The sequence below is a fragment of the Pituophis catenifer genome, unplaced genomic scaffold (genome assembly GCF_029215685.1).
Source record: "Pituophis catenifer annectens isolate HBS135680 unplaced genomic scaffold, rPitCat1.0.hap2 SCAF_2, whole genome shotgun sequence".
NCBI classification, from domain to species: Eukaryota; Metazoa; Chordata; class Lepidosauria; order Squamata; family Colubridae; genus Pituophis; species Pituophis catenifer.
In genome coordinates, this window is record NW_027256882.1 from 23,934,125 (window position 1) to 23,957,141 (window position 23,017).

The 23,017-nt window shown below is 46.0% G+C and overlaps 1 protein-coding gene across 1 annotated transcript; it reads left to right on the forward strand.

The window, feature by feature from the left end:
• The first annotated feature begins 620 nt into the window (after nucleotides 1-620).
• Nucleotides 621-22,210, forward strand: LOC139310004 (uncharacterized). The gene is made up of 6 exons (XM_070934182.1): nucleotides 621-849; nucleotides 5,450-5,525; nucleotides 8,618-9,571; nucleotides 14,733-14,868; nucleotides 18,651-19,409; nucleotides 21,822-22,210. The coding sequence occupies exons 3-6, from the start codon at nucleotides 8,816-8,818 to the stop codon at nucleotides 22,208-22,210; spliced, it is 2,040 nt and encodes a 679-aa protein (XP_070790283.1). The 5' UTR covers nucleotides 621-849; nucleotides 5,450-5,525; nucleotides 8,618-8,815.
• The last annotated feature ends 807 nt before the right edge of the window (nucleotides 22,211-23,017 follow it).

A 23,017-nucleotide genomic window follows, 5' to 3' on the forward strand; every position in this document is an offset into this window, starting at 1 on the left:
CTCTCTCTCAGGGCGGACTTGGTTGTTTGAATGGGAAGCTTTGTCTTTGCCGGGGAAACCCCCTCCTTTCAAACCCTTCGCCCTTCCGCCTCCTCCACTCCACTTCTGTGTTGTTTTTTTGTCCAAGCAACATCTCAGGTCCGGCCCACCTCCGGTTAACCCTCTCCTCGCAACTGCGCCCCTTTTGCCGGATCTCTCTTTTTGTGTGTTTGTGTGTATGTGTGTGTTTTGTTTTGTTCCGTTTTGTTTCGAAAGCCGGGAGGTTTCGAAAGCCTTTTGGGTTGTTTTTTTTTTTTTCAAATCCCCCGCGCCAAAACGCGCGCGCTCCGCGGGCTGCGCTTTTGGGTTTGTTTTGTATTTTTACGCGCGCCGGTTCCGGCTTCTCCAAATGCGCCCCGGCTGGAGTTCTAAATTGCGGGATCGGGGCGAGATCGTTTCCATTTTTTTTTTTTTCTTTCCCTCCAGAAAACCCGGTGGGTGGGGAGTGGGTGGCGGGGGGGGGGGGGAGAGGGAGAGATCGGGGTGGGGGGGAGCGGATCCTTTTCCTTTCCCGAGAAGGAAAGGTGCCGGACGGGTTAAACCGATAGAGGCCCCCGCCGTTTCCCAGAGAGGACGAGAAACTTGAGCTTGGAGAGAGAGGCTTTGAGAAACCCCAGGCCCCTCTTTTCTTTTCTTTTTCTTTTTCCCTTTTTTTTCTGATGGGAGGGGAAGCGAGCCCCGAACTGGATCCGAGTTGTTGTGTTTTGTTTTGCTTTCTTTCCTTTTTTTTTTTTTTTTTTGGGGAGAGGGTAGATCGAAAGAGAGCGAGAAGAGAGCGGAAGAAATGTGCCGGGGGGACGCGCGGTGTTGGTAAGCGAGCGAGGCGGGCGGGAGGTGTTTGCAACAGAAGGGAACTTCCCCCCCCCACCCGCTCGCTTGCAAAATATATATATATATAAAAGTAATAGAGGCGGGAGAAACGGATCCGGAGTAAATTGAGCCGGGCTGCTGCTGCTGCTGCTGCTTCTTCCCCCGCCCCGCTTCCCAGGCTCCGATCGCGGGTAGCCAAGGGAGGTTTTTATTTTTTGCGCGGCGGCTCCCAACCCAGCATGGCCTCACCCTCTCTCCCCGCAGGACAATGGCTGAGCCAAGGACAAGGCGAGGGGGAGGGAGGGAGGCAGGGATCCCCGTGCAACTCACGCCCCACACCACCTTTACCCCCCCCTTTTTTCTCTCTCTACCTCTTTTTTCCCTTCTTTCCTTCCCCCCCATTCGCTCTCCACCCCCACCCCCAGATCCGATCTCCTGGAAGGCGGAGAGAGAGAGCGCCTCGCACCCGGGATCGCCGCCTGGACCTTTTGTGCGTTTAGGGGAGGGGATCAATTAGTGTATAATTAGTGTATATATATATTACTATATATACACTATATATATATAAATATACATATATATATAGAAAATAGATATATAATTTTATATATATATATAAAAGGAGGCGGCCGCCGGATCCTGGAAAGAATTGGATCCGGAATGAAATCGCTTTTTGCGCCGTCGCTCGATCTGACTTTCTGAGGGGGTGGGGAGATGTGTGGGGAAGAAAGAAGCTTGCGGGATCTTTTTGGATCTTTTGGGGGGGGATTTCCTCGCGGCTCTGGAAGCTCCGAAGGGAGCCCCGCGGGACAAAACAAAACAAAACAAAACAAAAAGGGAAGCCCTGAGGGCAGAGTTGAGTTTCGGAAAGGTTGGATTAAACTCGGTTTGCGCGGTCCGGGGATCGACTTTTATTTTTCTCTTTCTTCCCCCCCCTTTTTTTTTTTTCTCGATCGGACACGGAGATCGGACTGAGCGGACACGCACGTGAGAAACGGAGGAGGGAAAGCCCGACTCGGGAGAGCTGCTTTATCTTTTATTTTTTTGCAAGGACGCTGGTTGTAGAGATGTCGGGAGTTGAGGCTATTGTGTCTGGGATTAAGGCTCTTAGCTCACGGCGGTGTATTTTTTTCAGCGATGGGGAATTGATGTTACTGTTGCTCTGGGTAACCCCTTGGAAATCCCCCGGATCTACTGTATTGTAGATCGGTCGATCTTCTCTCTCTCTCCTTTGAACCCCCCACAATAGCACTAGCAATAGCATTTAGACTTGTATATTACTGCTTCACAGTGTCCCAAAGGTGCTTTTCTCAAGAGGCCACTGGACTTTGGGGTTTTTCTTTGAAGATGTTTCGCTTCTCATCCATGAATCCATCCATGGATTTATTTATTTATTTATTTATTTATTTATTTGTTCAACTTGTATGCTGCCTTTCTCCGAAGACTCAAGGCGGCTTACAAGGCACCCAAAAACCATATATAAAACATTAGAAGTTAAACCATTAAAAACAATTAAAACCCATTCACACCATTCGTGGCCGGATCTCGCCAAATCTGCAGCAGCTGAGATCAATGGCCCCAGGCCTGCCAGAAGAGCCAGGTCTTCACTGCTTTTCGGAAGGCCAATAGGGTGGGGACGAGAAGCGAAAGGTCTTCAAAGAAAAACCACAAAGTCCAGTGGCCTCTTGAAAAAAAGCACCTTTGAGACACACGACCTGGATGACTGAGAATCTCCATAGACATTTACCGCTTCACAGTGCTTTTGCAGCCCTCTCTAAGCAGTTTACAGAGTCGGCATATTGCCCTCCACTCAAAATCTGAGTCCTCATTTTACTGACCTAGGAAGGATGGAAGGCTGAGTCAGCTTTGAGCCGGTGAGGGTTTTCTCAGCCGGCAACAACTCCAGTGCAGAATTCTCACTATCCAAAGTCTCGTCTAAGCCCAAGTGGATTCATTGGGGTGGATCCCAAAGGAACTAGGGAGTTTTTGCCCCAAAACAGGTTGTGGTGGGCTGCCATTGCCAACTTGGTGCCCCCCCCCAGCTGCGATTTGATCTGGAAGTTGAAATCCAGAAGTGTTTCAAAAGATCCCCGGTTGAACAAAGGATGAGCAAATCAGTTTTGAAGCTGCTGCAAAGAGAGCACATCACAATCATCTGTGCCCCCACCACTACCACGGCACAAGGGATCAACATTCCTAAACAGGTTTCAGAAGTGTTCTACTGTGGCCTGATTTTTTAAAAAAATAATTTGCATTTTATGAAAGCAAAAAACAAGTCCAAATAACGCTTGCAGATGTTTTCCCGAATGCTTCTTTAAATAGCTCACTTTTTTTCCCAAGACTGGTAGAATTCAACTTGTGACGGCAACTGGGACCAGAATATGGACTGTTGTTAAGCAAGGAGGTTATGAGTCTGATTTTGAGACTCTTCTTTTTTTGCCACGGTTGTTAAGCAAATCGATGCGGTTGTTAACGGAATCCCGTGGTCATTAAGCGAATCCGCTTCTCCCATTGACTTTGCTGATTGGAAGCCGGCTGGGAGGATCTCTAATGGTGATCCACAATGGATGCTGGAACCTTTGTAGATCCATGCTGGTTGCCATTTTGATCACGTGATTGTGGGAGTGCTGCAATGGTTGTAAATTGCGAGGAGCCTGAGTGGCGTAGGAGGCTAATGCCTCCTACTAAGGCAGCATTTAACATCCAGCTGCCTGCAATTACTGCGAGTTCAATTCTCACCAGGCTCAAGGTTGACTCAGCCTTCCATCCTTTCTAAGGTGGGTAAAATGAGGACCCGGTTTGTGGGGGCAATAAGCTGACTTTGTATAAAATATACAAAAGTATGAAGGCTATTGCTTAACGCACTGTAAGCCGCCCTGAGTCTCCGGAGAAGGGCGGCATATAAAAATAAATAAAAATAAATAAAAAAAATAAAAATAAGTTCAAGGACTTACAACTTACATAAGTTACTTTTTTTCAGTGCTGTTGTTCGCTAAGTGAATGGTTGTAAGTTGAGGATTACCTGTAATGGGCCTTTCTGTTATTTATGATTCAGGCATAATATGCTTGTTTTTATCTCTGATTGCTACTTCCTAATACACAAATGTGCTACGTGTTGAAATCTCAACTGTATGTGTGCTGGAGGTTTAAAGTGTGATGGTGGAGGTATTTCGCAGGCCGTAAGGGTTCCTTCTCTTGCTTTGACTCTGGAAATCACAGGTAATCCTCGACTTAAAACAGTTCATTTACTGACCGTTTGAAGTTTCAATGGCACTGAAAAAAAACGACATAACTGCTTTTCCACACTTACAACATCCCCAGGGTCATGTGATCAACATTCAGAATAAACAAAGTTTATTCACTCTTAGCAAGCTGGCCTGTTTTTATGACAGTTGCCATTTCCCCCCACGGTCGTGGGATCCCCTTTTGCGACCTTCTGACAAGCAAAGTCAACCGATTCACTTAACAGCCGTGTTATTTAGTAGCTGCGGTGATTCACTTAACAGCTGGGGCAAGAAAGGTTGTAAAACGGGGCAGAACTCACCTAACAACTGCCCTTGCTTAGCAACAGAAATTTTGAGTGTAGTTGAGGCTGTAAGTCCAGGACCACCTGGTCTATATTATTTCTACCCCCTTTATTCATTTATTTATATGCATAATCCATCCCAATTTGACTAACTCTGGGGGCTGTTCTTGAGCAAAGCGTAATCTTAAAAGCAATATTGTATGGGACATAAAGTGACAATGAAGGAATGGATGTCCTAAGGCCTGGAAAGCTGTTGAATCAGGTGATTTTAGACAGTTGGGCTATAAATAGAGTGGAAAATCTGTGGGGTCTTTGATGATCTCTGAGCTTGGTGGTTTTTCTTGCAGGTATTTCATTACCAAACTAGGTAACAGCCTTGGTGGCGCAGCAGACTAAAGTGCTGTTAAATAGCACTTAGCTGCCTGCAATTACTGCAAGTTCGAATCTCACCAGGCTCAAGGTTGACTCAGCCTTCCATCCTTTCGAGGTAGGTAAAATGAGAACCCAGATTGTGGGGGCAAAAAGCTGACTTGGTATAAAAAAGAACACTGCTTGGGGGGGGCAAATTATTTAATTCGTTTTTAATCTATTTTAAATTTTTGTATCTCTGTGTTTTATCTTCTGGCTGTTCACCACCCTGAGTCCTTCGGGAGAAGGGCGGTATAGAAATTTAATAAAATAAATAAATAAATAAATAAAAATAAATAAAAATAAAAATAAATAAATAAATAAATATACAAAAGTATGAAGACTATTGCTTAAAAGCATTGTAAGCCGCCCTGAGTCTCCGGAGAAGGGTGGCATATAAATCGAACCAATCAATCAATCAATCAATAATAAACAAACAAACAAACAAACATCATCAGTGTTTGAACTGCAGGTTTCCCCATCGGTGCCCCCCTTCGTGCGTTTTCCTTAATGTGTGTTCTTACATGTGTGTGAGGTTTTTTTCTCTAATCTAGCGTTTCCTATGCTGACCGGGGAATTCTGGGAGTTGAAGTCCACTCATTTTACAGTGGTTGAGGCTGAGAAACCTTGTTCTAATCTGTGAGTTTTCATGTGCCCCTTTTCCAGCTCTGAACTTCGTAAGAATGACCAGAAGATGCCAGATTTCGGCGTAAGAGGGTGCCTGCGGGGTGTGTAAACAAAGGTAAGCTCTCATTACAAATAGGCTGAAATGAGTTGCAAGGACTGATGTTCCTGCTTATTGTTTTAACAGCTTTTTGCATTTTAGTGACAAGAACCTAAGAAAAGCTGTGCTGAGCAAGGTCACCGGCTAGTCAGATTTGGGGCTGTGTGTCATCCAGTGGATGGGTTTCTATAACATACTTCCCCTGGTTACCCAGTAACTGAGATTAAAATAGAAATTAGCCTGTCCTGCAAATGAAGATGCTAGGTATCTGTCCATCCATTATCTATCTATCTATCTATCTATCTATCTATCTATCTATCTATCTATCTAAATAGATATATATATAAAAAAGATATATCTATATATACATCTCTATATCTATTTATATATATATATCTATTTACCTCTATCTATCTATCTATCTATCTATCTATCTATCTATCTATCTATCTATCTATCTATATCTATCCATCCATCCATCTATATCTATCTATCTATCTATCTATCTATCTATCTATCTATCTATCTATCTATCTAAATAGATATATATATATAAAAGATATATCTATATATACATCTCTATATCTATTTATATATATCTATCTATTTACCTCTATCTATCTATCTATCTATCTATCTATCTATCCATCTATACCTATCTATCTCTATCTATTTATCTTTATCTATTTATCTCTATCTATTATTTATCTATTTATTTATATAAATAAATAACTTTATTGTCATTGTATGTGTATACACAGTATACCCATACAACGAAATTCACTTAACACCCAAAGACCAGGTCCAACACACATAATCTCCAAACACACTCCCACCCACCACAATTCCCCACCCCTAAACCACCCAAACATCCACACAACAGACCAAGTAATGCTGTCCGACAGCTCACTGATTTAGTTCATTGTTGAGTGCAATTATAGCTCTGGGATAAAAACTATTCAGAAAACGTGTGGTCCGAGTTTTAATTGTTCTGTATCTTCTGTCAGAAGGCAACAGTCCAAAAAGATTGTAAGCAGGATGGGAAGAGTCTCTGAGAATGTTATGCAACTTTCTCAAACAGCGAGATTCAAAGATGTTGTTCAGGGCTGGTAATTGGAGTCCAATGATATTCTGGGCAGTTTTAATGATTCTCTGTAGAGCTTTTTTTGTCTGCTACAGAGCTGCTCCCATACCATGCAGCCAATGGTGCTGCGACAGTAGGACAGAAGTAGATGCTGAGATAGATTTATCTTCCTGAGCATTCTCAGGATGCCCAGAATTTTAAAACTACCTACCCTCTCCACCTCCTCACCATTTATGTACAATGGTAGATGTACATCTATCTTCCTCCTGAAGTAAATTATAAGTTCTTTAGTTTTTGTGGTGTTAAGTGTGAGATTATTTTCATTACACCACAGTGTTAGCCCTTGTACTTCCTTCCTGTAAGCAGACTCATTGTTCTTATTAATAAGCCCCACCACTGTTGTGTCATCAGCAAATTTAATAATTGCGTTGGTGTTATACAATGGGGTGCAGTCTGTTCTGTCCCTGTCTCACACACGCACACAAATAGATAGCCTGGGGTTAAATAAAACTGGCAGACAACAAATTCTTTCGATAAGAGGATTGGCAGCAACCCAGTAGCTGCTTGCCAAGAACTTTACTCATAGAGGGAGGGGTTGTTCCTTCGACAGATAAACCCAAACAAGATACACACAGTTCAAGAATTGTCAAGTCCAGTCCGTATTAAATCCAAGGCAGATAACGTTGTTTCAAAGATACAATGTGACTCGCTAGTAGTTAGTTTTGTCTGTCACAGAGTCTAAATGGCCACCTCACCCCCTTTTATCCCCTGTGGGGTGTGGTCCAGTGACTCAGCTTAATCTCTGGCACGCCTCCTTTTCTGCTGCGTACGCTTGTCTCTCCGACGCTGGCGTGGATCCAGCCAAGACTTATCTCCGTCACTGTCCGACTGCGAGGAGATACCTGGCTCCTGGCCAATCTCTTTTCCTTTGGGAGACACCTCAGGCATTGCCAGAGAGGAGGGTCCTGGAGAGGGAGGCCTGGCCAACTCCTCTCCTTCATGTTCGGAGCCTTCTCCCTCCGATAAGTCGGCCTCGGGGGTCGGAGTCACAACACAGTCATGTGTGTATAAGGAATAAAGGAAAGGGCTTAGCACACAACCCTGGGGGGCTCCTGTGCTTAGTATCAGAGTAGAGGAATGGCAAGATCCCATCCTTACTGACTGTGGCCTACCTGTCAGAAAATCCCTTATCCACAAACAAATCCTCTGATTTATTTTATACCCAAATTGGACATTTTAAAAAAACAACCTGTTGGGTGAAATGGTTTTAAAGGCAGAGCTATCATCCACAAATAACAGCCTCGCATATGTCCCCTGTTGTTCCAAGTGATTCAATACAGTATGGACAACAAGAGACATAGCATCGGTAGTTGATTTATTACCCCTATATGCAAATTGGTATGGGTCCAAAATAGATGGAAGACTAGCCTTAATATAGTTCAACACCAGCCTCTCAAAACATTTCAGGACAACAGATGAAATCTGTTGAGGGATTTCTTCCTTGTTTATATTCAGGAGCTTTCTCTGCTTATGCTGGTGAGGGTGTGGTTTTCTGTTTGATAGTTCCTTGATTAGGATACTGTATTGTTTTCTGCTTGATGAGTGGTGCGGTGGCCTAGAGGTGGAGCTCTCGCCTCACAATCAGGAGGCTGTGAGTTTGATCCTAGGTAGAGGTAGATAGTTCTCTCTTTGGGCACACTGAGAATATATCTGCTGAAAAAAAACTCAGCATTGGCAACAGGAAGGGCTCCAGCCAGTAAATACTCAGCTTGATTCAGATGCCCAGACTCCACCCCGCAAGGGATTATGGGGTTGTTAAAAGAGGATGATGATTGCTTGATGTTTGTCTCCTTAGTCTCAACCTTGGCAACTTTAAGATGTGTGGATTTCAGTTCCCAGAATTCCCCAGCAAGCCTTGTTGTGTTGACTTCTTTACTGACTTCTTTCCAAGAGGGATTTGGGGGTGGCTAAATTGTTGAGGGATTCTTAGTCCCCCTCCCTTTCTGTTTTTGTTCCCATCCTTCAGGTAAAAGACTTTTTTATCAACCCCTGATTTCATTCGTTTGGAGACTCGGGGTGCCCTTTTGAGACAAAGCTTCCATCCCTCTCAGCCTCGCCTTCCAGGAAAAACAGTCCCGTTGCTGACTTGAGATCCTTCATTTCCCGAAACCTCTTGCATTTGCAGAGAGAGGGAGGGAAATTCATTTGCGTGCCTATTTTGGGGATGTCTACAAAACAGGGATCGACGCCGAACCTTCAGTTCCAAGGTCCCTCAGAGCAGGGAGCTCACCGCAGAACAAAAATGGAAGACGAGGAACCTGAAACGCCAGACCCAGAGGAAAGGTGGAGGGGCAAAGCGGTGGTTTCTCGCCGATCTCGAGAAAAAAACGAGAGGCTGCCCAAAGCGAGGACGGCCCAGCACAAAGTGCATCACAACGCCAGTCGTTCCCCTCGTTCGGGGTGGAGGAATCTACTGCGCCCCACGGAGTTAGAAGACCGGCGGAGATTCTCTCCCTCCGCTGAGGGGACAGCAGTCACCCGCTTGTGGCCCAGGGTTGGCCGGGCCAGCCGGCATCCTTTGGTCCTCAGCGAGGAAAGCTCAGAGCCCCAAAACCTCTTGGACGCGGGAGAAATTGGAGAATCGGGGATGGTCAAGGTGAAGGAAGAAATTCTGGGAGACGACTCGGCCAGCATGGAGATGAAACGCCAACGTTTCCGCCAGTTCCGCTACCAGGAGGCCGAAGGTCCTCGCGAGGTGTGCAGCCAGCTCTGGTACCTCTGCCACCGGTGGCTGAAGCCGGAGAGACACACCAAGGAGCAGATCCTGGAACTGCTGATTCTGGAGCAGTTCCTGGCCATTCTGCCCCCGGAGATCCAGAGCTGGGTCCGGGAACATGAGCCAGAGACCTGCTCTCAGGCGGCTTCCTTGGCTGAGGATTTCCTGCAGATGCAGCGGGAAGTGGAGAGGAAAGAACAGCAAGTAAGAACGTGGTTTCGGGAGGAGGGTTGGGGGGAGGGTGTGGATATAGAGTAAGGGGCTTGATAAGCGTCCTTCTGGATCCCCCCTTCCCATTAAACCCCAGGTCACAGTCTCCAAAGAGGCTCCTGAAAAGCCCAACTGGCACCAGCCTTGTTCTGTTGTTGCTCCTGAGCAATTGGGATTTATTTATTTAGCAGAGGTGGGTAGTGATGGCCCCTTTAGGACTTGTGGACTTCAACTCCCAGAATTCCTGAGCCAGAATGGGGAACTATGGCCCTTTTAGGACTTGTGGACTTCAACTAGACACAAGAAGAGTTTTTCCCCGAACGCCATCACTCTGCTAAACAAATAATTCCCTCAACACTGTCAAACTAGTTACTAAGGCTGCATTACTATGAATCTTCTCATTGTTCCTATTACCCATCTCCTCCCACTTTTTTTTTTTTATATAATTTTGATTTATATGCCGCCCTTCTCCGGAGACTCAGGGTGCCTTTCAATGTGCTCAGCAATAGCCTTCATCCTTTTGTATATTTATACAATGTCAGCTTATTGCCCCCACAACTGGGTCCTCATTTTACCTACCTTAGAAAGGATGGAAGGCTGAGTCAACCTTGAGCCTTGGCGAGATTCGAACCTGCAGTAATTGCAGGCAGCTGGTCTTAATAACCAGCTTAATAACAGGGTGCCTTAGACCACTGTACTACCAAGGCTCTTATCTGTGACTGTATGACTGTAACCTTGTTGCTGGTATCCTTAAGATTTATATTGACTGTTTCCCTATGACTATCATTAAGTGTTGTACCTTATGATTCTTGACCAATGTATCTTTTCTTTTATGTACACTGAGAGCGTATGCACCAAGACAAATTCCTTGTGTGTCCAATCACATTTGGCCAATAAAAAATTCTATTCTATTCTATTCTCCCAGAATTCCTGAGCCAGCATGGGAAACGATGGCCCCTTTATGACTTGTGGACTTCAACTCCCAGAATTCCTGAGCCAGTCATAAAAGGGCCATAGTTCCCCACCCCTGATTTAGAGCAATGTTTCTCAACCTTGACACCTTTGAGATGCATGGACTTCAAGTCCCAGAATTCCCCAGCCAGCAAATTCAAATGCTTGACAACTGGTTCATACTTATGACCGGTACTGTGTCCCAAGGTTATACGATCACTTTTTGCAACCTTTTGATGAGCAAAATCAATGAGGAAGACAAATTCACTTAACAACCATTATTATTATTATTATTATTTATTATATTTCTATACCGCCTTTCTCCCGTAGGACTCAAGGCGGTGTACAGTCAAGAAAAATATAAATACACAAACATCATAAAATTGCTAATTAAAATTATTATTATAACATAGTTTGGCCCAATTGAATAGAACCCAAATAAATAGAATCTAATAGTAACCATGTTACTAACTTATCAACTGCAATGATTCACTTAACAGCTGTGGCAAGAAAGGTCGTAAAATGAGGCAAAACTCACAAATGTTTCACTTAACAACAGAAATTTGGGGCTCAATTGTGGTTGTATGGCAAGGACTACCTGAAACCCATAAATAGAATATTGCTAGAAGGAATGAAAGGAGACAGAGAAGCATATCTTATAATATTTATACAGGTAGTCCTCGACATACGACCACAATTGAGCCCAAGATTTGTGTTGCTAAGTGAGACATTTATTAAGTGAATTGTGCCCCACTTTACGAACTTTCTTGCCACAGTTGTAAAGTGAATCATTGAAACTGTTAAGTTAGTAACCCGGTTGTTAAATGAATCTTGGTAGTACAGTGGTCTAAGGCACCCTGTTATTAAGCTGGTTATTAAGACCAGCTGCCTGCAATTACTGCAGGGTTCGAATCTCGCCAAGGCTCAAGGTTGACTCAGCCTTCCATCCTTTCTAAGGTAGCTGAAATGAGGACCCAGTTTGTGGGGGCAATAAGCTGACTTTGTATAAATATACAAAAGAATGAAGGCTATTGCTGAGCACATTGTAAGCCGCCCTGAGTCTCCGGAGAAGGGTGGCATATAAATCAAATAAAAAAGAAAAAAGAATCTGGCTTCCCCATTGAGTTTGCTTGTCCGAAGGTCGCAAAAGGGGATCACATGACCTTGGGACATTGCAACCGTCATAAATATGAACCAGTTGGCAAGCGTCTGAATCTTGATCACGTGACTGTGGGGACGCCGCATCGGTCATAAGTGTGAAAAACAGTCATAAGTTGCTTTTTTCTGTGCTGTGTTTATAACTTTCAACGGTCACAAAATGAACTGTTGTAAGTCGAGGGCTACCTGTACTTGTAATCTTTATCACTAAATGCCTGGAGGATAAACAAAGCCAAACCTTTAAATCAGTGTTTTTTAACCTTGGCAACTTGAAGATGAGTGGACTTCAACTCATAGCTGGCTGGGAAATTCTGGGAGTTAAAGTCCATTCATCTTCAAGTTGCCAAGGTTGAGGAACACTGATTTAAATAAATGGAGTCTTCTAATCCAGTGTTTCCCAACCTTGGTGACTTTAAGATCTGTGGACTTCAACTCCCAGAATTCTCCAACCCACACAATACTGATGAGGTATTTTATTGCCAGATTTTCAATTAACGTTGCTTCTCCGAGGTTGGCTGTGAAACTCACAATGTTAATGTTAATGTTAATTTTATTTATATACCGCCCTTCTCCCGAAGGACTCGGGGCGGTGTACAGCCAATTTAAAACATAAACATACAGACATCATCATTAAAAATTAATTAAAATCAATTAAACAGTTTCGGCCGAAATTTAAAACCCCAAGTTAAAACTCCAATTTAAAACCACTTAAATAGACAGCGCTTTGGGCTTGTTAAGCCCAAAGACCAGTTCTGAAAGTTACTTTTTCAATGGCATTGTAACTTCGAATGGTTACTAAACGGGGCCGTCATTAACTGAGGAATTGTTTTCTTTTAGGAGCAATTCCTCTCCATTGGTGTTGCTGATTTCCTCTTTCTTTCATTTGTTCCTCTTTATCTGGAGGCCTCTCGGACGATTGCTTTTCTGGGGTTACCCAGAATCACCCTTTATCACGTTGACTCTTTAAGTGTCTCTTTATCAGTCAGTCAGTCAGAATAGAGCTGGAAGGGACCGTGGAGGTCTTCTAGTCCAACCCCCTCGTTCAAATAGGAGACCCTATCCCATTTCAGACAAGTGGCTGTCCAGTCTCTTCTTAAAAGCCTCCAGCGAGGAAACATCCACAACTTCTGGAGCCAAGCTGTTCCACTAGTTCAGGGGTCTGCAACCTTAAATACTCAAAGAGCCATTTGGACCCATTCATTTCCCACAGAAATGAAAACTCCGGGAGCCACAAAACCTAGGTGGGCGTGGCCAACTCGATGTCACTCACTTCCACCAATCAGATGACAACCCCCCTAAGCCACGCCTACCCAGCCAGTCATTAGGGCAGAGAACCAGTTGTTAAAAAACACCAGGAACCACAAAATCATTTTGACATCTCTCTCTCTCCCCTCCCTCCCTCTCCCATCCACTCTCCCTCTCTCTCTGTATCTCTCTATGTCTCTCTCTCTCCCCGTCTCTCTGTATCTCTCTATGTCTCTCTCTCTCCCAGTCTTTCTGTATCTCTCTGTGTCTCTCTCTCTCTCTCCCCGTCCCTCTGTATCTCTCTATGTCTCTCTCTCTCCCCGTCTCTCTGTATCTCTCCATGTCTCTCTCTCTCCCCATCTCTCTGTATCTCTCCATGTCTCTCTCTCTCCCAGTCTCTCTGTATCTCTCTGTGTCTCTCTCTGTCTCCCCGTCCCTCTGTATCTCTCTATGTCTCTCTCTCTCCCCATCTCTCTGTATCTCTCCATGTCTCTCTCTCTCCCTGTCTCTCTGTATCTCTCCATGTCTCTCTCTCTCCCCGTCTCTCTGTATCTCTCTATGTCTCTCTCTCTCTCCCCGTCTCTCTGTATCTCTCTATGTCTCTCTCTCTCTCCCCGTCTCTCTGTATCTCTCCATGTCTCTCTCTCTCCCCGTCTCTCTGTATCTCTCCATGTCTCTCTCTCTCCCAGTCTCTCTGTATCTCTCTGTGTCTCTCTCTCTCCCCGTCCCTCTGTATCTCTCTATGTCTCTCTCTCTCCCCGTCTCTCTGTATCTCTCCATGTCTCTCTCTCTCCCAGTCTCTCTGTATCTCTCCATGTCTCTCCCTCTCCCCGTCTCTCTGTATCTCTCTATGTCTCTCTCTCTCCCAGTCTCTCTGTATCTCTCTGTGTCTCTCTCTCTCTCCCCGTCTCTCTGTATCTCTCCATGTCTCTCTCTCTCCCCGTCTCTCTGTATCTCTCTGTCTGCCCTTCTCAGGCCAGGCGAGGAGTGACCGGGAGGGGAGGGTGAGGGGCAGGGCCAGCCAATGGTGGGATCACCTGACAGGGAGCCACAGCAGAGGGTCCAAAGAGCCACATGCGGCTCCGGAGCTGCAGGTTGCTGACCCCTGCTCTAGTTAATTGTTCTCACTGTCAGGAAATTTATCCTTAGAGTTGCTTCTCTCCAGGGTGGATTTGATTTAAAATCGAGTTGATTTAAATCACAATTTAAATCTTGATTTAAATCACTAGTAAAAAGACTTGATTTAAATCAACTCGATTTAAATCATAATTTTTAAAGAGCAACTGTCATCTCTGCTACTCCTTTGACCCACTGTTGACTCACCGATAGTCCCAGTGTTGCAGAATATACAGCCTCCTGCTACATAACTAAGCTCCATTTCATGCTGAATAAACTAAATTATTTATGTATCTTAAATAGAAAACTATTTTACGATAGATTTTTACCCCAAAAGTTTTTTATTAAAATAAATTCGATAAAAATCAAAAAAATCCGATTTAAATAAAAAAAATCCGATTTTAAAAAAAAATCTGATTTTTTTGATTTTTTTTAAAAAAATCATTGATTTTTATCCACCCTGCTTCTCTCCTTGATTAGTTTCCACCCATTGCTTCTTGTGCTGCCCTCAGGTGCTTTGGAGAATAGCTTGAGTCCCTCTTCTTTGTGGCAACCCCTGAGATATTGGAACACTGCTATCATGTCTCCCCTAGTCCTTTTCATTAAACTAAACATACCCAGTTCCTGCAACCGTTCTTCATATGTCCTGGATTTTGTTCTGAAGTGGGATCTTTTCCTGTTTCAGGTGCTCGGGCTGTTTGAAATGGATAACGAGGATTCTCCAGAGGCCGAGGCCGAACAGCCTCCGTCCGTCGCCGTGCCAGAGCCTCTTTTCAGAGAAGCCAAGCAAGAAACTGACGAAGAAGAACACAGCAATTTAGGTAACATACCCAATTCACTTGGTTATGGGGGCCCATCTTCATTTCTCGGTCCGTTTTGGTCCTTGGAGCCAATCTCAATTGTAGCTCTTTTTTTGTGGACTTTCAGACAGGATTGGAAATTACGATCCTTGCAACGTTCCTGTGGTCAGATGATCAAAATTGAAGCGCTTGGCAACTGGAATGTATTTTTGACGGTTGCAGTGTCCCAGAGGGCCACGATTGCCATTTGCGATCTTCTTGGTTGCTTCTGAAAAACAAAGTCAAAAGGGGAAAACGGGATTCGCTCAACCACAGCGATGCACTTAATGACCACAGCAAAAAGGGGTGTAAAATTGGGCACAATTTATTTAACAATTGCATCACTTAGCAATGGATGTTCCAATCCCAATTATGGTCGTAAGCTGAGGACTAGCTTAGGGTGTTGTGGAGGGAGGAACAATATGAAAATGAGCCGAGGTGGCGCAGTGGTTAGAGTGCAGTACTGCAGCTACTTCAGCTGACTGCTAGTTCAGCAGATCAGCGGATCAAATCTCAACGGCTCAAGGTTGACTCAGCCTTCCATCCTTCCGAGGTGGGTAAAATGAGGACCCAGATTGTTAGGGGGCAATATGCTATTTAGTACACTGTCTTTGGTGTAAGCCAGCCAGAGTCCTCGGAGAGTGGGCGGCATAGAAATATGACTAATAAAAATAAAAGTTCTTAAGAATGTTGAAGCCTTAGTTCCTGCCAAGTTGTTCCCCAGGGGAGCTGATCTGCTTTGTATGCTTTGTATAATGACTTACTCCATTAAATAAAGGGTGGGCAATTAATTTTCCCAAGGGGCCCCATGAGAAACTGAGACTGTTGTGGAGGGCATCTCTGCCTCCGCAGGAATTTAACCTCACATGAGGCCGAGTCCCTCTGGCAGCTCTTTCATGCTACCTGATTAATGGGGCTCCCCTTGAAGAGCACCCAGAGGCTCCAGCTGGTCCAGAATGCGGCCGCGTGGGTGGTTATGGGAGCGACGTGGCGCTCCCATGTGACCCCCCTCCTGCGCGAGCTGCACTGGCTCCCGGTAGTCTTCCGGGTGCGCTTCAAGGTTTTGGTTACCACCTTTAGAATGCTCCATGGCATCGGACCGGGGTATCTACAAGACCGCCTTCTGCCACCAGTAGCCTCTCACCGACCAGTACGCTCCCACAGAGAGGGGCTTCTTAGGGTGCCGTCGGTCAAACAGTGTCGACTGGCGGCCCCCAGGGGGAGAACCTTGTCTGTGGGAGCACCTGCCATCTGGAACGAGCTCCCCCTGGAGATACGGAGGATCACAGATCTGCACGCTTTCCGCCGTGCCCTCAAAACATTCCTATTCCAGCAGGCCGGCCTTGCCTAACCTCTTTTTTAAACTGTTTTTAAATTTTTTAAATTTTAAATTTGTCTTATAAATTTGGGGTGTTTAAAATTTTGTTTTCTGGGCCAAATTATTTAATTGTATTTTAATGGGTTTTTTTAACATTTGTATTATATGTATTTTATCTTTTGGCTGTTCACCGCCCTGAGTCCTTCGCGAGTAGGGCGGTATACAAATTCAATAATAATAATAATAATGATGATGATGATGATGATGATGATGATGATGATGATGATGGTGGTGATGATGACTGCAATAGGAATGCTGGGGTTGCAATCGTTGAGTGAAGCAATTACATGGCATCTTGCTTGAACGGGGTTGGACTAGAACACAGTTCCCCAACTTTTCTGGGTTGGCAGCCCAGAGCAAGGTAGAGGGGGGGAAAAAGAAGGGTTTTGTGGGAAGGGTAGGTGAGCTTCCATTCTCGCGGGAGTGGGGCCCGGTTGTGAACAGGCTGTGGCCCGGTATTGGGTCACAGCCTACAGGTTGGGGAATCCCTTGATTAGAAGACCTCCAAGGTCTCTTCCAACTCGTTATTCTTTTAACAACGGCTTCATTCAAAGGTTCTGATCGCAGCTGTGGTCGTAAGTCAGGGACTACCTGTACTTTAAGTGGATTGAGCATTTCCCCACACGTGGGTATATATAGTACAAAGGTTTGCACAAAAGCGTGCAAAGGTTTTAGGCAGTTGTGCAAAAATGCTGTAAATTTAGAACGCTTTCAGAAATATAAGTAGTTAATAGTTTATTTTTGTCACTTAACAAAATGGGAAGAAAATGAACACAAGAGAAATCCAGATCAAACCGCTATTTGGTGTGACTTCAAAACAACATATTCATATTTATTTACTGTATAATTTGAATACAAATATTAGATAGATAGATAGATAGATAGATAGATAGATAGATAGATAGATAGACAGACAGACAGACATAAATAGATACATAGATACATAAATTGATAGATGATAGATAGATAGATAGATACATACATACATACATACATACATACATACATACATACATAGATGATAGATACATAGATACATAGATGATAGGCAGGCAGGCAGACAGACAGACAGACAGATAGATAGATAGATAGATACCATGTTTCTCCGAAAAGAAAGCCAGGTCTTATTTTCTTTTGACCCCCGAAAAAATGGCTAGGCCTTCTTTTTGGAGGTTTCTAATTATTGACTCACCTCGCAACGGTGGCACCGACAGTCCCTCCCAGCAGGAGCCCACTGCTGGCCCACTTCTTCTGTGGCTGCTTGCCGCCGCTTGCATGCATCGCCCCGGCCTCTGTTTTGCCTTTAGATGCCCACCGGAAGACATCTGCAACCGATAACAGAGCTGTGAATCCGGAGCTCTGATATCAGTTGCAGATGCCTTCCGCCAGGCATCTGAAGACAAAACAGAAGCCAGGGTTGATGCGTGCGAGTGGCGGCAAGCAGCGGCCGCAGAAGAAGCTGAGGCAGGTGTCGGGGTGTGTGAGGCCTGATAAGTAGGGCAGCTCCAGCCCCTCCCATCCTCACCCTAGCTTATTTTTTACTTGTGTGCCTCAGCCCACCCCCTGCGCCCTATGGTGGGCAAGTTCTTAATTCGGGCTAATTTTGTGGTGGGGCTTAATTTGATCGCATATGCTCAAAAACGTAATAATAATAATAATAATAATAATAATAATAATAATAATAATAATAATAATAATAATAATAATAATAATAATTTTATTTCTATACCGCCCTTCTCCCGAAGGACTCAGGGCGGTGTACAGCCAATTTAAAAACACAGACAAACATCAATTAAAATAATTTAAAATTATTAAATAATTCGGCTCAAATTTAAAACCCCAGAAATTTAAAACACCCAATTTAAAATTATTATGTTGATAGCCCAGCCTGGCGGAACAACAGGGTCTTGAGCGCACAGCGAAATACCTGGAGGTCGGAGATCTTACGCATTTCCGGGGGCAGTTCATTCCACAGGGCTGGGGCTCCCACAGAGAAGGCCCTCCCCCTGGCTGTCGCCAGCCGACATAACTTGGCCGATGGCACCCTGAGGAGACCCTCTCTGTGGGAGCGAACTGGCCGGTGGGAGGCTATTGGTGGCACAAGTCGGTCTCGAAGGTACCCGGGATAGGGCTTCTTTTCAAGGTGGGTCGTCTTTTTTGGAGAAACACGGTGGATGGATGGATGGATGGATGGATGGATGGATGGATGGATGGATGGACGGACGGACGGACGGACGGACAGACAGACAGACAGACAGACAGACAATGTATACTGTAAATAACATATATAAGGCTATATAAAGCTCTAACACTCACCAGCATATAAATCCAAGAAATAAAATAAGATGACAACTTCTTTTTCTCCTTCCTCTGCTTGGCCCTGCAGGATCTCTCAGGCAGGTGGAAGTGCGGAGGGGGCCCCCTCTCCCCCTCTATCCAGAAGAGGGCAGCTCTGATGACGAAGGCCTGCTGGACCTGGTCTACGCCACTAACCTCGAGCTCCACAGCCGGCGGCCTCCCCGTCGAACCCGCCTCATCCGGATGCGCACCCACGAGCTCCAAGTGTCCGACGAGGAGTGCCTGACCCGCTTCCGGCTGGACCGCCAGGCCATCCAGGACCTGTGCACTCTCCTGGCCCCTTACCTGGACGGGGCCTCGGCGAGTCGACGGCACATTCCGACGTTACAAAAAGTCCTGATAGCCCTCCAGGTTCTCGGCACCGGCTCCTTCCAGAGAATGACGGGAGATAACCTGCGGGTATCCCAATCGTCCGTCAGCCGCTGCTTGGATGCGTTCCTGGAGGCCATGTTGCGTCACGTACACGAGCACATCACGTTTCCTACCACTGACTCGGAGCTGCGACGGACCAGGGAAGCGTTCTTCGACATCGCGGGATTCCCCAACGTCATTGGGATTGTGGACTGCACCCACGTGCCTATTATAGCCCCTGCAGACATGCCGGCGCTGTACCGAAATTGCCACAACTTCCACAGCCTCAACGTGCAGGCCACTTGCGACGCCTCGGGTTGTTTTACTCACGTCTTGGCCAAGTTCCCCGGAAGCGTCCACGACGCACGGATCTTCCAACTCTCCCAATTGCAAAGGTTGCTTGAGTCGTGGCCGGAAGGGAAGGGGTGGCTTTTAGGTAAGCTCTTTCTGGGGGGAGTGAGCTGTCCATTTTGAAGCAAGGACGGCTGGGAGATGGGGAGGAAGGAGGGAATTCCCAGAGTACGGGTAGTCCTCCACTTATGACCACAGTTGAGCCCGTTTTTCTTGCTAAGTGAGTTTTGCCCCATTTTACGATCTGTCTTGCCATGGTAGTTAAATGAGTCAACACAGTTGTTAAGCTAGTAACATGATTGTTATGTGAATTTGACTTCGTTTGTCAGAAAGTAGCAAAAGAGGATCACATCAGGGATGAAATGCTCCTGGTTTAGACCGGTTCGGCCGTTTCAGTAGTGATTGCGGCCGGTGGTTCGGAGAACTGGTAGTGATGGCGGCGAGAGGCTCCGCCCACCCACCCGGTCGTCATTACTTCCTGGTTTTAACCAGGAAGTAACCTGTTTTTTTATACCAGAAGAGTTTGCACATGCGCAGAGAGTCCGCGCGTAGGGCGCATTCACTTCTGAACCGGTTGGGAAGGTAAGTAGATTTCACCCCTGGATCACATGATTCCAGGACTCTGTAACCGTCCTAAATAAATAAAAAGATGTTGAGACTTTGGAAAAAGCGCAAAAAAAAGAGCAACAGAGATGATTAAAGGCCTGGAGACTAAAACATATGAAGAACAATCACAAAATTTGGGTTTGGCTAGTCCAGAGAAAAGAAGACCTGGGGGGGACATAGTATTCCAATATTTGAGGGGCTGCCACAAAGAAGGGGAGGTCAACCTATTCTCCAAAGCACCAGAAGGCAGGACAAGAAACTGTGGATGGAAACTAATCAAGGAGAGACGCAACCTGGAATTGAGGAGAAACTTCCTAACAGTGAGGACAATTAATCAATGGAACAGCTTTGCCTTCAGAAATTGTAGGTGCTCCATCACTGGAGGCTTTTAAGAAGAGACTGGACAACTTGTCTGAAATGGTATAGGGCCATGATGGCGAACCTGTGGCACGGGTGCCACAGGTGACACACGGAGCCATATCAGTGGGCACGTGAGCATTGCCATAGCTCAGCTCCAGCACCCATGCGTGTGCCGGCCAGCTGATTTTTGGGCCTTTTGGGAAATGGGCTGTTTCCAGCCCTGGAGGGCCTCCAGGAGGGATGGGGAAGGCCGTTTTCGCCCTCCCCAGGCTCCCAGAAAGCCTCTGGAGCCTGGGGAGGGTGAAAAACGGGCCCACCGGGCCATCACGTGCTAAAAATGGGGGGGGGGGCTCATGTGCAGGGGCAAGGTGCATTGAATTATGGGTGTGGCCACACACTTGGGCTACTTCCCTGCACTCCCCCAGCTTTTGGCACATGATGGCAAAAAGGTTAGCCATCACTGGTATAGGGTCTCCTGCTTCAGCAGGGGGCTCGTCTAGAAGACCTCCAAGGTACCTTCCAGCTCTATTCTGATTAATTGAATAAATATGAGTCAGTTGCCAAACATCTGTCCACCCTGGGGATGCTGAAATGGTCATAAGTGCGGCAAACGATCATGAGTGCCTTTTTTTCAGGGCCCTTGTAACTCTACGGTCACTAAACGAACTATTTATTTATTTATTTATTTATTTATTTATTTATTTATTTATTTATTTATTTATTTTATTTTATTTTATTTATATGCCGCCCTTCTGAAGGACTCAGGGCGGTGAACAGCCATAATAAAAACAATGTACAAAATAGAATTTAAAAGCAGATTAAAATAATTAAATCATAGGCTGAATTTAAAACTCTCATTTAAAACCAATTTTAAAACCCCATTAAAACCAAATTAAAACCATTTATCCCATCAGAGCGGCTTGCTGGAATAACAGGGCCTTCACTGCATGACGGAAGGCGCGGAGGTCGGGGATCCTTCGTATGTCTGGGGGCAATTCATTCCAGAGGCAGGGGCAGGGGCCCCCACAGAGAAGGCTCTCCCCCTGGGGGGGTCACCAGTCTACATTGTTTGGCTGATGGCACCCTGAGGAGGCCCTCTCTGTGTGAGCGTACCAGTCGGTGGGAGGCAATCGGTGGCAGAATGCGGTCTTGTAGATAGCCAGGTCCTAAGCCATGGAGCGCTTTAAAGATGGTAACCAACACCTTGAAGCGCACCCGGAAGACCACTGGGAGCCAGTGCAGCTCGCGCAAGAGGGGTGTTACATGGGAGCGATGGGTCGCCCCCATTATTACTCGCGCGGCCGCATTCTGGACCAGTTGGAGCCTCCGGGTGCTCCTCAAGGGGAGCCCCATGTAGAGAGTGTTACAATAGTCCAGACAGGAAGTGACGAGGGCGTGAGTGACTGTGCGCAAGGCGTCCCGATCCAGAAGGGGGCGCAACTGGGAAATCAGGCGAACCTAATAAAAAGGTTTATAAGTCGACGACTACCTGTACCCTTGTGTGCTGACACTGGCTTCCTCTCTCCCACAGGCGACTCGGGGTATCCTTTGCGGTCTTTCCTCATGACCCCGCACGCTGATGACGGCCCCGAGCCCGTGGCACGCTACAACGCAACCCACAAGACGACGCGGATGGTGGTGGAGACGGCTTTTGGGCAGCTCAAGATGAGGTTCCGCTGCCTTCACTCCACTGGGGGGCGCTTGATGCTCCGCCCGGAGAAAGTGGCAAAAGTTTTTGTCGTCTGCGCCATGCTTCATAACATGGCCTTGAGACGCCAGCTGCCCATCATCAATGGAGGACAAGGGGTGGACACTGAGGTCCCTGTGCCTCCATACCTGGAGACCGACAGCATGGTAGAACAAGATCCTCAGGGAGTAGAAGTCCGGGATCAGATCATTAGCACTTATTTCTCACAATAAATGAGCTTTTAATAGGTGAAGTGCAGTTGGCTAGTCTGTTCTTCTTCCCTAGGGGGCTGTGAGAGGAGACACGGGGTTGTGTGATCGCACAACTGCCTTCCCCGCCCTGGAAGATCTCCTAAAGCAGGGGTGTCAAACTGGTGGCCCGCAGGCCGGATGCATCACACGCAGGCCACGCTCACCCCAGCTCCACAAAGGCGAAAAAAAGTCACGTGATGTCACGTGACACGATCGAGTTTGACACCCGTGCCCTAAAGGGTGCTGCGTATCATCATCATCATCTTTTAATGACCCCCATAATCCCTTGCGGGGTGGAGTCTGGCCGACCGAATGGAGCTGAGCGTATACTGGCCAGATGCCTTTCCTGTCGCCAGTGCGGAGTTCTATTCAGCAGCTATATTCTCATTGTGCCCGGAGAGAGAAATATCTGTCTCTACCTAGGATCGAACTCACAGCCTCCTGATTGTGAGGCGACAGCTCCACCTCTAGGCCACCGCACCACTCTAAAGGGTGCTGCGTATGCCTAACATAATGTTTTTTAGGAGGAGGTTAGGGGAATTTATCTCACAAGCTGACAGGAATTTATCTCACAAGCTGGTGGGTTTTATGTTAAAGAATAGAGATGCAGAGAACTGGATTTGGTGCTCTTCTGGATCGCATTGCGTGAAACTCTTAGAAGATATGAGAAGAAAAGGAGACGTTGAGAGTTCCACAAATCTAATTTACAAACATTCATGGAATGTAAGTGTTGAAAGAGATCTTCAAGTTCATCTGATTAAGAGTTTTGCAAACTTGGGGACTTTAAGA